This window comes from Lipotes vexillifer, unplaced genomic scaffold (genome assembly GCF_000442215.2).
Source record: "Lipotes vexillifer unplaced genomic scaffold, Lipotes_vexillifer_v1.1 scaffold461, whole genome shotgun sequence".
Lineage (NCBI taxonomy): Eukaryota > Metazoa > Chordata > Mammalia > Artiodactyla > Lipotidae > Lipotes > Lipotes vexillifer.
This window is the reverse complement of record NW_006799479.1, coordinates 1,336,010-1,349,536: the sequence shown is the minus strand read 5'-3', so window position 1 is coordinate 1,349,536 and position 13,527 is coordinate 1,336,010. Positions and strand designations below refer to the sequence as shown.

Sequence of the window (13,527 nt, the reverse complement as noted above, 5' to 3'; positions counted from 1 at the left end):
GCCCTTCCCGTTGCCGGTGCCGGCCTTGTGTCTTGGAAATTACTTCGCTCAAGTAAGTGCGTTTAACGGGCTGAAGAGGGGGTTTGAATTTATTGTGGGCACTATTACTGAGACTCCAACCTTCTCTTCTGTGCTCCCGCGGCGGCGAGGGTGTCAAGAAAGGATAACCTTCTCTGCTCTCGTCGCCTGGCCGGAACGTGGGCCTTGACTAAAACTTGAGACCTGGGCGCGGTCTGCAGCCTCTCTGGACCCCTGCCTGTTTGTCGCTTTTGGTGCTGGCGCCAGACCTCCATTCCGCGTAGGAAGTAAAACCAATTTTTGTTCTTTGGGTCTATACTCCGACTCCTAGCCTTAGTGCACCTCGACTGTTGTTGTATGGAATTCGTAGCCCAACATAGGAGGTAGTGTGAAATGGAAGGGTTGGCAACAGAGGAGACACAAAAAAAGAAAAGAAACGAAAAAAAGAAAGCTTCATAATGAATGTTCTCTCTACCGGACGGTTTAGGGAAGCCAAGTGGAAGCGCAAGCTTGAGTGTAGCGAGAAAAGCTTAGATTTCGGAGCCCTAGAGCTACGAGTTCGAATCCCAGGTCCTTCTGTAGCTTACAAAGTGTAACTTTAGGCAGTTTACTTGACAGCGTTTAAAGCTCACTCCTTTTTCATTAATGTAGGGTTAATCATTCCTATCTCATTTGGGTTTTTTGAAATAATTAAGCGAAGATGAAGTTTTAAATATTGAGAGCTTGGTGAGGAAACGGATTCCATCCAGTTCAGAATGGAAGATGAAAATTTTGTGCAATAAGTCGTATATCTTGGACAGTTAGTTTCTGCCTGAAATATACAGCTTTAGTGAGTCATTCAATAAGTAATTAGTAACTCATCCTCTTTAGTATTGTCCTGGGTGCTAGACTTTTCTTTTGCCTAAAGTAATTTTGTTTTAAAAAGCCTTCCCCCGGAGATATCCTTTTAACCCCCATCAGCTCGGCTGGGGATCATTAGGATAATTAAAAGGTAATATGACGGCCAGCTAACAAATTCTGCAGCGCACACGGTTTTGCCTGAGTCCACGTTCTTGCCAGCTGTAAAATTAGGTTTCTGAATCCCGACCCCCTCGATTATTTTTCTTCTTAATTCTATGGAGTCCTTTGCATTGAAAGTGAACAGCAGAAAACTACCAGTAATTACACTATCAAACAAACAGAGTGGGTTTTAAAGCAAGGAACATAGCAGTTTTTGCAAGGTCGCTAATAAACACCCCCCGACCCAAGTTTGTCTTGACAACAATCATTATAGTTACCTTATTGGGCCCTAAGTATCAGGCTCAGTGCTGATAATACCTCTTTTACTATCTTATTTAGCACAAGGATCAGTTTTACAGGTGAAGAAATTAAGGCTAAAAAGGATTAAGAGACTTGCCAAAAGTCGTAAGTTTCTATAAGTGGTATGACCAGGCCTTTGAACCTAGATTGGTCTCTCTCTCTAAAACCTTTCTTATTAATCATTATGATTTCCCTAGTGGCTTTTATTTCACCATTTTCAACTTTTGTCTTCGAACCATTTTTAGGGAGACTTCAGTTATGTTTTAGAAGGTAATTATTTATTAGAGAAAACCCTTTTTCTCTTTTGTAGTATGTAGCAGCCTACCTTTGGAGCATTATTTACTCAAGTATAAAATTTTACAGTAGCCACCTCTCCCCCTACAATAGATTCTTCTTTAGTTCAATTTTTTTTTTAATTATAAGGAAGATACAGTTTTTTGATTTATTATGCTTCTACTTGAAGTTAAATATTTAATTATTGACATTTAATTATAGTATTATGTTGAAACATTGTTGCATTTTGTATAAGAGAAGCATATCCTGATTAATGGCAGAGTAATTCTGAAAAATCCAAGTGACTGCACTCTTGTGGTAAACTTCATTAGATACAAACTGACATGTATAAAAATTTTACAAGTATATATATGTAGTACACTGTGTATTGTACCTCTGTAGCAAGTGCAGATTGAACAAGTGAGGGTGAAAATTATTACCGCATGCAATCAGGAAAATCATGTTTCATCTCAAACTCATGCAAACTGAAAGCTTATCAACTTAATTGAGCTTCTTTATGAGAAAGTGTAGTTATATATAGTTATATTCGTGGGAATTAACACTGTATATTCATTGTATTACTTTCGAAAGAATGCATTAAAACAAATAATCCGAACCTTTTTCAACATGAGCATTGAAGCTAAAGTCTTTGCTTTTTTAAAAAAAAAGATGGATTATTAAAATAATATGAAACGGATATCTCCTGTGTAGGGGCTGGAGACTACTGCATAGCTGCCATTTGTAACAGAATTTGCCTAGCTACTGTTTATTATATTCATTTTATTAAAGTATGGAAGGTTTCACTCTTCTAGATTTGCTAAATGAAAACAGAAAGTGAAGAAACCAAAAATACATTGACTCTAAGAATTGTATCGGCCAAAGAATGCTGTTCTGTTTCATAATGGAAAGTATGACTTATCAAAGTAAGATAGAGCAGCTTATCACTACCATTAAAATTTAATAAGACATTTTAAAACATGGCTGTGCTATTATGAACATTGATACATGTTAAATATTTTCAAAGTTGAAAGCTACAATTGGTAAGATGAATTTATTGAGGCAAATTGAGAAATTGTGGCAAAGGAAAATGGCATTAATTTGTGCAAATTTTTGAGCACAATTTTTTTTAATGTCATCAGGAGGAAAGCGAATTTGATTGCAGACATCTCTAGGAAGTTTTCTTTTTCTGTAAAATAGGAGATTTAGATTTAGCCCATACTGAATCAGTATAATGTTCACCTTTCAGAACATTGCCTTATCTGTGAGAACTGCTGTTTTATGCTAACGTTATTTATTGAGAGAACATTCTACTTTTTAACACTCATTATTGACTGGAGCTGTTGGACCTACATGTATTGCTTATTAAGTATTCTTTGAGTTGAATTTTTTACATTCTCATATGCTTATTCAAAGTTTTCTATGTTTGTCCTTACTCTGTAAATAAGTTGGTTTGAATTATCAAAATTGAGAGCAAAATTACATTGCACATGGACTCGTCGTGTTTTAAATATTCAACTTTAATGGTGCTTGTTACACATCTTTAGTTTCCTTTGAAAATTGCATTTTGCCCATTTGATTTCCATTTAGGCTTTTAACTGCCAACTTAAAAGTAGTCAGTAGAAAACCTGCTGTTCCCTTGAAGGTAGTACATATTTTGCATATTTATTCATGGTTTCAAATGTGGCTTTGAATTGTATTTTGTTGTCATTGGAACTTTGTGTGGTAATTTTTTCTGGAGACGGTGCATTTTATTTTAGATTATTCATTTGTACATCCTTTGTATGTTCCCTGTGCTTCCCTTTCTTACTTTTGAATTAGGAAGCAGTGAGCTTGCTCTGGGAGGTTTAATATTTGATATAAATGTTGTCTTCTATTTCTCTCTACTTTCAGTGTAAAAGAATTACAGTCCACTAGCTTTAGGAAAATATTTTTACTTTCCTTTTACAAAAATGCTTTTACATTGCTAATGTTTCTCACAGGAAGTAGAAGAAGTAGGTTTTTTTTAAAGTTTTTTTATCTTAATTACTTTTAGTTTTGTTTGTTTATAGTCTGTTAAAAAAAAGCTAAAACACAGGTGGTGGTTATAAAGCAGTCGCTTATGTCACTAAATAAAAAGCACTTATGGTATTATTTCTTTTTCTAAAATCAGCTGAAAATATTTCCCATTATCCCTAGTGAGTCTTATTCCTAACATTTAATAGCTGTTTTCTTGATCGTTTTTCCAAGATTAATGTGTTGTGTGATTTCAAGTCTTAATTTTAACATCAATTGTATAGGTTTTATGAATTTGTTTAAAGTAGTAAAGTAATACAGAGATAAAATTAGGGCACCAAATCTGAGAATGTACTTCATAATACTATTCTTTCTTTGTGTTAACAGATAAAAAACCACTACCAAATAAATCTGTTTAAAGAAAAATCATTTTAATCAAAATCCACTATTTTAAAATTTGACCCCTGCCAATATTTTTATTCAAATGGATTTGGCTTGCAACTCCATTTGCTCAGTACTTCAAAAAGAGACATTAAATAATTATACATGGTAAAAGTTCTGTATAAGCAAACGTCCCCAACAGTTTTAATGAGACAAGATATGGCCCCTGAGACTTTATTCTTAGTACCAACTGAAGTTGATACGGAGGAAATAGTAATAATTTGATAGTTTGTTGACATTCACAATTGATAGATTTTTATTTAAAAATTTGATTGTTAAATTTGGAGGTGGAGTATTTTTATACTTACAATTGCAATTAAGAAAAATGTTAGCTTAACTTTCACAATACCTTCAAGAGTGTCCACTACTTTTTTTCTACATCATTTTTTTTTCCATCCTTTAAAATATCACAGTTACATATACTTAAGTGATTTGGGTACTATTATTGGGGGGGTTGAAATACTAGTGAACATTTAAATACTTGGTCTCCACAGTGCAAATCTGTGAACCCAGAGCTTTTGCTCTTCATCTTTGTAGAGATACATGTTTTGCACTCATCACTAAATTTATCTGCCATTAATAAAGCTTTGATATTTTTCCATTATAGAGCTCCTGACCTTTTTGCTTCTCTTTTGATTCCTCGTTTCCTAAAAGGTTACCTTTCCACTATCTCTTCCTTCCTTCAAAATAATTATTTGATCAATGTCTCCACATGCTTTAGACTTCACCATGAGCTAATTGTGGCTTGAAACTAACTGCAGTTCATAGTTAAAAGTGGCAGAGGGCTTCCCTGGTGGCGCAGTGGTTGAGAGTCCTCCTGCCGATGCAGGGGACACGGGTTCGTGTCCCGGTCTGGGAAGATCCCACATGCCGCGGGGCGGCTGGGCCCGTGAGCCATGGCCGCTGAGCCTGCGCGTCCGGAGCCTGTGCTCCGCAACGGGAGAGGCCACAACAGTTTATTCCCCGGTCCGGGAAGCTCCCACATGCCGCGGAGCGTCTGGGCCCGTGAGCCGCGGCCGCTGAGCCTGCGCTGCGCGTCCGGAGCCTGTGCTCCGCAACGGGAGAGGCCACAACAGTGAGAGGCCCGCGTAGCGCAAAAAAAAATAATAATAAAATAAAATAAAATAAAAGTGGCTGAGATGGAAATTGAAGGAAAAAAGCATTGTGGCCTTTCGCTTTAGCGTGTATCAAAAATTCAGATTGTTTTGTGTATTTACTAATATTTTGCTTTTTTTCTTAATCGGTGCTTTGGTTGATAGTCTGTTGCTCCGACCCATGTCACAGTATTTTTTTTTCACAGTACTTTTAAGATTGATCATGCATATGTGGAGTTGTTTGTCTTTTGAAAATTAGAATAGCAATCTTGCTCTAAAAATATGGAAAAGTAATTGAAGCCTTCCTAGCAAGAGTTTTCCATGAAGCATTTGTGTTTTATCAAAAAAGGAATGTTTTGTTTAGCTGTCATCTATCTACATATGCTATTGGTAAAGTACTGCTTTAGGAGCAAAATGAATATGAAGATCTGAAATCTGTCATCATGTTTCCATTGCAGCAGCCTCTTAAAGGAGAAAGAGCATCTAATAATAGTATACTTCACATGTTTACTACCACTTACGAAGTATTTTCACATTTGACGGTAATGCTCTAAGGTTAGACCAGAAGTATTGTTATTATTCACCTGTTGAAGAGAAGAGGAAGTGGAACACAGACTTTCTTGTAATGGTATAAAGCGTTTGTTGAGTACCTATGTCCTGGGCACTTTGCTAGGTGTTTCATGTCCATAATGTTTCTAATCTTAAAAACTTTAAGTGGTATCGTTATCTCCATTTTTCACATAAGGAATTTGAGGTTCACATTGCCTATTACAGTAGTTGAGAACATGCATAGGGGAATGGGAATGAGGGACTTCTACTTTTTTACACTCATATAATTTTAATATTTTACATTTTGCATTTATTATTTTATAATCTTTTTTAAAAAATATATGCCACCAAAAGCCTATATTAAAATGTGGGATCTTAAGTAAGACACTCCTCTCACTGTATAAATTAACTCTTTTGATTCATATCTTTCACGTAAATGATGAAGTAGTAATAGTCCAAGACACTAGCCTAAAATAGTGATGGTATAAAGTGGAACACAGTTGAGGTAAACATTTTTCAAACTGAAAGTTTTTAAATTGTAGATTAGGGATAATAATAGTAGTTGATATTTATGTTTTCTAAGCATTTGTATTCTCACTTCATCCAGAAAACAACCCAGTGAGTTGGAAATTATTATTATCCTCATTGTTCAAATGAGGAAACTGAAGCACGAAGTAATGAGCCAAAGATTGCAAATACCTTAATTGTGGCAGAGCCCCTTTGGTTTGACTCTAGGCCTGCGTTCTTAATCACTGTAGTACCTTTTAAGTGTTGTGAGGATTAAAGCACATTTTAAAAGCATTCAGTTAATGTAGATTCTCAAATTACTGAGTTGAGTACATTTTCGGTTTTACCAGTTTCATAAGACTCTTTAGAAATAATTTTCCTTCATGATGAGAAAGTTAATTTTATAGCATAAGGGGAAAAAGAGCTCAAATTGTGCAGATGTCTAATTCCTTGATCAGGGAAAACTCTCTAGTATTAAAATGCTTGAAACTATTTACTTAGAATAAAGATACATATAAGTACTGGATTTTTTTTCACTTTTTTTTTTTTTAAGATTATGAAGCAGTCCCTCAGATGGCCTTTTCTCAGTTGAGAGTAAAAAAATCTCATATAACATAGAGGATAGTAGTGAGTAGTCAGTACCTGGAGCTTTCCCCTCCAAATATTTCTGTTGACCCTATTCAATCCAAACGCCAATAAATCTGTTACAAATAAATTGGTTGTGATTGTATGGACCACAGCTGAGAGTACTGTGCATATAGCTATAGGCAATAGTATCCTAATGCTCTAACTCCTTTTCTCTCTATGTTAATCATAAAAACAAACTTTGAAAAATACAGATTTTTGCCTACAGTTTCAAGGTGTTCACAGACCCTGTGCCGTCAATTTTTAAATGTAGATATAGAATTTCTGCTATTGACAGACAATATAAGTTAACAAAACAAGTATTTGGAAGTAAGTAGACTTTTTCTGTTCTGGTGTGTGTCCGTCCATCATTCTGTCCATTAGCCCCCTAATGCTGACTTATCCTTTAGTCTCTCCCCTTCGTTTTAGATGGAGCAGAAAAGGGAGTGTGGAATTTATAATTAGGATTTTGAAGTAGATACTAATCATTATAGAATCACCTAATTAATAGAAATAGAGAAATACAATTACCTAATTTGTAGAAGTAGAAAAACAAAACAGATCTGCAGGTAAGTTTGTTTTTTTTTAGTTATGGTTTGTAAGCAGTGATTTATTTCCCATGTTTTTCTTACTGCTTTCTATAGCTATGGGGGGAAAATGTATAGCCAAATACTTTGAGAGTTTCTCAACCAAACTTCCTTGTAAATCTAACAAATGCATTCTTGCCTTCATTCACCAAGCCTTTGTTGAGTAGATTGTGTAAGGCATTTGTAAAGCTTCTAGCACGCAGATGATACTCAGTAAGTTTTTGTCAAATGCTTACTTTGTTCCAGTAAAATATTGTTGGGTATCAGAAACACAGAGATGAATACATTGCCTTCCCTGTCCTCAAAGAGTATATTTGGTAGAGGAAAATAGCTGCTTAACAACTAATTTGGTAAAAGACCTGTTGCTTGTGCAGATTTGCAAAACTGTCAATTTACGGCAGCGGTCCCCAACCTTTTTGACATCAGGGACCGGTTTCATGGAAGACAATTTTTCCACAGACTGGGGGTGGAGGGATTGGTGGGGGAGGGGTGGTTTCGGGATGATTCAAGCACACTACATTTATTGTGCACTTTATTATTATTATATTGTAATATATAAGGATATAATTCTACAACTCACCATAATGCAGAATCAGTGGGACCCCTGAGCTTGTTTTCCTGCAACTAGGTGGTCTCATCTGGGGGTAGTGGGAGACAGTGACACCTGAAGTGTGTTGCTTATGTCCAGTCTACTCTGTAAGATGCAGCTTAATTGTCACTTGCCACTCACTGATAGGGTTTTGATATGAGTATGCAAGCAATTGACTTATTATGGTCTCTGTGCAGTCAGACCTCTCTGCTAATGATAATCTGTATTTGCAGCCACTCCCCAGTGCTAGCATCACTGCCTCAGCTCCACCTCAGATCATCAGGCATTAGATTCTCATAAGGAACATGCAACCTAGATCCTTCGCATGCGCAGTTCACAGTAGGGTTTGCACTCCTATGAGAATCTAATGCAGTTGCTGATCTGACAGGAGACGGGGCTCAGGTGGTGATGCGAACAACAAACAACGGGGAGTGGCTGTAAATACAGATGAAGCTTCGCTCCCTTGCCTGCTGCTCACCTCCTGCTGTGCGACCTGGTTCCTAAGAGGCCATGAACCCATAGCCGTGTGGCCAGGGGATTGGGAACCCCTGATGTAGAGGACTCTACAATCTTTTCCAGTAGTGTGAACAAAGGTGGCTAACAGTAACAGGTAAGTTGACCTACCCAACTGGGAACATGGTGTCCAGTAGGTAGAGTTATTGTACATACCTGTGGCTATTCTATTTTTTAATTAAATAATTTCCATTTAAATACATGAGGTCTTTTTCTTTTCCTTAGAAATATCTTTATTGCAGTTGTTCTTTTTCCCAGTTTTATTGAGATATAATTGACATACAGCACTGTATAAGTTTTAAGTGTACAGCATCACAATTTTACTTACCTATATCTTGAAATGATTACAACAAAGTTAGTTAATATCCATCATCACATATAGATAGAAAATAAAAGAAAAAGAAAAAAAAAACCATTTTCCTTGTGATGAGAATGCTTAGAATTTATTCTCAGAAACTTTCATATATATCATCCAGCATTGTTAAGTATACTTATGTCACATATTATATCACAAGTACTTATTTATCTTATAACTGGACGTTTGTACCACTTGACCACCTTCTTCTCATTCTCCTTCCCTTCACCCCCACCTCTGATAACCACATATCTGATCTCTTTTTCTGTGAGTTTGGTTTTGTTTGTTTCTGTTTTTTAGATATAACTTCTTTATCTATTCACCCATCGATGGACACTTTCCATGTCTTGGCTATTGTATATAATGCTGCTATGAACATGGGGATACAGACATCTCAACATGGTGTTTCTGTTTCCATAGTGGCTGCACCAATTTACATTCCTACCAGTAGTGCCCAAGGGTTCCCTTTTCTCCACATCCCCCCCAACTTTTGTTATCCCTTGCCTTTTTGATGCTAGTCATTCGAACAGATGTCAGGTGTTTTGGAGTTCCCTGTATATTTTAGATATTTACCCCTTATCAGATATATGGTTTGTACATATTTTCTCCTATTCCATAGGTTGTCTTTTCATTTTATTGATGGTTTTCTTTGCTGTACAGAAGCTTTTTAGTTTGATGTAGTCCCACTTGTTTATTTTTAATTTTGTTGCTTATGCTTTCGATGTTCAAAATATCGTTCCCAAGTCCTACATCAGGGAACGTTTTTTCCTATGTTTTCTTCTAGGAGTTTTATTGTTTCAGGTGTTACATTTAAGTCTTTAGTCCATTTCAAATTAATTTTTGTGAGTGGTATAAGATAGGGGTGTAGTTTCATTCTTTTATACATGAGATCTTTTAGAACCTTGATACTGGAAAGAACTAAAGCTTGTTCATTATGACTGATAGGATTGGTACTGTTTTGAGGATTTTCATAAAGTATTATTTTCTAATATTCTTTGAGAGACTTTCTTTCCAATATCAAGCACCTCTTTAAATTTTTCTTAGCAGTGTGGTGGTAGTAGCAGTTCCCCACCTGTGAGCAATAGAACACTACTATCGGGAGTCTTATTTTTCATATTTCAAAAGCCTATCAGAAATTATGCACTATAATATGCATGTATAGGCCAAACATGACTAATAGGCCATAATATGACTAAAGAGGCCAAAATGACAGGTTACTTTTTGCTTTGGAAATAACATCAACCATTAGTGAGATTGGTAATAATTTTCATTCAAATATAACTGGAAGCCTTCCCAAACCCACTCCCAAAAATGAGCAGTGGCTCTTCCCTATGCATGCTTCTTTCACTTCACTTTCCACATGATACAGGATTTTCTTATAAGTCTCTCTCTGAAATATAAACTGTAAAGCTTTTAATCAACAAAGAAAATGGTCTTCCTACTTTCCTTGAATGCTTCAAACTTGTTCTCACCCTGAGTGCATTTCTAATTGGCTATTTCCTCTGCTTGGATTGCTTTGTTTCATCCTTTTAATAAAGTTTCAGCTCAGATAACACCTTCTCCCCCATCTCCTATCCTGGTTTATTTTCATCACAGCACATTACTCCCTTAATGTCTTTGTTTTTGTATTGAGAGTTTGCCATACCGAACCTGGTGTTTCATGAGATCAGGAACATTGCCTATCTTTTTTCTCTGCTGTATTTCTAGGGGCTAGGAAAATCCTGAAACATAGCAGGGGCATAATAATATTTGAAGGAATTTGTGAGGCTTTTTTTTTTTTTTAAACATTTTCATGATACTGGGGTTAAAGTAAATAAGACAGGCATGATACTTGTGTCCAGGTTCTGTACTTTTTATAGTCTTGTTCAATTGGGAGCCTAAATAAACCTAAAGTGATTTAATACTAGTATAGATTGGATATATTTATTCGCTTTCATATATTAGTTATTTGCCTTTAGCTATTTCATTTCTATGGGAAACAGACAACAATAACACAAGGTAGTTACCTAGTTATTTAATCTATTTATTAGACCTAAAAGGATCTTCAAAATTTTGATTCAGCTCCTCAGCTTCTGACTGAAGTAGGTTCTTAGAAGTGAAGTGAAATTTCCTCAAATCACCCTTAATTAATAACAAGGTAGTATTTTATTTTAAGCCAGTCTTCTGGCTGTAAATCCAGTATTTATTTTTTAGCTGCTAGATGATTTGAAAATAAAATATTCAGAAATCCTCCTTATTAGAAGGATTTTTCTTTTGCCACTGTTTCTCCATATGGAAGCACCATCTATTTGTGTGTTCAGTAAGATTTTATGTATAACCTGGTTTCTGAGGACTTAAAAGATTTATCTTATCACAGAACTATGTTTTTCTTTGGCTTGAATTTGTAATTTTAATTATGTAATATGTCAAACATACAGAAAAGTGTGGAATAATAGAAAAGATTTCTATGTATCCACCACAGAGAATAAAAAGATGTTAACATCAAAAAAAAAGAGACAGGCATGAACCCTGCCCCTGTATTATTTGCCCTTTTGTCATAGAACATCATAGCCACTTCTAATAAGAGTTAAACTTATCAAATGACAAAACTGAAACAATTTAGTAAGGTGTTTGATGCCATTTATTCAAAGGAAAACAATCCATGGATTGGGAGAGTACAGTGCCTGGCAAGCATGGAGCACTCTTCACAAGGGATTTTGGGCAAGAGGGAGTTTTATAAAGAATTAGAAGAAGCATTGGCCAAGAGGTGGAGAATTTCTTCATAAGGCTAGCAGGTCCTATTTTCTAGGGCACGGTAATCTAGCTAAAACTGAGTTGGAAGATTGCGATTTGCTGTGTTAGGTTTCCTTGACAGGTGTTTCCTGTAAGTGCTGGCTGACTTAGGTTTAGATTTGTTACATGGGCTGGGCTACTGTGGCAGCCTTCATTTTGTGCATACTGATATACTAATTAACTTCATCAAACTGTTAAGAATCTGTATTTGACAGTTACATATGTCCGATTCAAAATAAGAAAATTATCTGGCATCTTTTATATTCATAGGTACACATTTATGAATGACATGCAGTTAATTGTAATTTGTAATTTTGCTAGGCATATATTCAACCTACCCATCCCTTTGTATGAGAACTAGCAGAAATGACATAACTAGTAAGAAAACCTAGCCAGTTGGCTCTCAGTAACTTTAGTTTCTAATCTCTAACAAATTACACTCTCAGTTGCATTATTCCATAGAAGTATTTACTAAAGAAAATATCGTATAAGTCCTCAGATTTTGGCCTCCAGAAATATTTAGGATCAAGTAAATTTTTTAACAATTGTCTTAGAGTAAATGACAGTCATTAAGACATATTTGTGCATGTGTTCAACACATTTATTGGGCATTGACTATGTGACAGACATTGTGCTAGGTCCTAAACTGACCCAGAAAACTCAGAGCTTTGTGGGGGACATGTCAGTATAACAAATATATGTACCTCTGTTGTTGAGTGGCGAGAAGGAAACCCTAACTCTGCTTGCAGAAGTTGTGTCAGTGAGGCAAGGAAGGCCCTATGGGGGATAGCAGTTAGATAAAATGAGGGAGGTCATTAATAATTTGTGTAAAGGCACTGTGAAATAAAAGATTTTGTCAGGTTTGGGAACTGCAAGTCATTGGATAACACTGGATGAAAGTGGGAGAATAATTCACATGAGGTTGAAAAATTAGGCAAGGATCTTTTTATGATCAAAAGCTTCAAAATTATTTTAAGCAAGAATATGCATGTAAAGCAGGTTTTTCTGTAGAAATTTTAGATCACATATTTGTACATATTTAGGTACTGTAAAATGTTCTTTAACATGAATTTGTATCGCTTCTCGGCCTTTTGGCTAATATCAAGTGTAAAAGAGTGAATTTGTGAAATTAGCTTATAAAGCACTAGTGAGTGTAACATTAAAATATATTTGAAGATTTTAGTGGGAAAGCAAATTCGTCACAAATTCAGTGTTACAAAGATGTATGTAAAGATTTAGAAAATTTTATAATGGTAGGGAGGAAAATCTTGATAGCTAGCGTGTAAATTTCATTAGTAACGACAGATCTGTAGAAGATACTCTGTACAAAGAAATAAATATCGTGGGCATTTTTAGTAAGAATAGTTGCTAAAGTGTGCATGCAATTTTTTGCCGGGGAGTGGAGGCTTGCTTTAAAAAAAAAAAGTTAACGCCTTCCACTTTTCTTGTCTTTAAAAAAAAAAAAAGGGAGCAGAGAGGGATGGAGATGACTCGTTTCACGAGACCGCGGTCCCTCTCGAGTTTCTCCGGCTGTGAGTGAGGCTTGCTGGGCCGGCACGGGGCGGAGCCGATGGTGACGCGCCCTTGCGCCGCAAGGCATTGTGGGGAGCTCGGGCCGAGAGTAAGGTGGTTGGAGCGAGGTGGGGGCGGCCGTTTGTTTTCTCGTGGTGTCGAGCTCGCGCGGCCTCTTCGTTCCCCGCGGCAACCAGCGGGGCGGAGAAACGGCGGCGACGGCAGCAGCGGCTGCAGCTCCGGACACCGTCCTGTTTCCTCTCCGGCGAACCGGTTCCTCTTCCCCCTCCCTCTCACTGTTTGTTGTGTGTTTGATGTGTTAAAGCAGGAGCGAGTACGCGAGCAGCGCCATGAGCAACACTACCATCGTCCCCAGCACTGCGGGCCCGGGCCCCAGCGGCG

At 36.7% G+C, this 13,527-nt stretch overlaps 1 protein-coding gene across 2 annotated transcripts in view; it reads left to right on the top strand.

The window, feature by feature from the left end:
* Window positions 1-13,475: 13,475 nt before the first annotated feature.
* The window catches only part of SRSF11 (serine and arginine rich splicing factor 11), a 40,146-nt gene continuing 40,094 nt past the window's right edge, over window positions 13,476-13,527 (top strand). For both annotated transcript variants that reach the window (XM_007471646.1, XM_007471645.1), the window contains exon 1: window positions 13,476-13,525. In XM_007471646.1, the coding sequence (XP_007471708.1) occupies window positions 13,476-13,525 (50 nt within the window). The remainder of the gene's footprint in view (window positions 13,526-13,527) is intronic.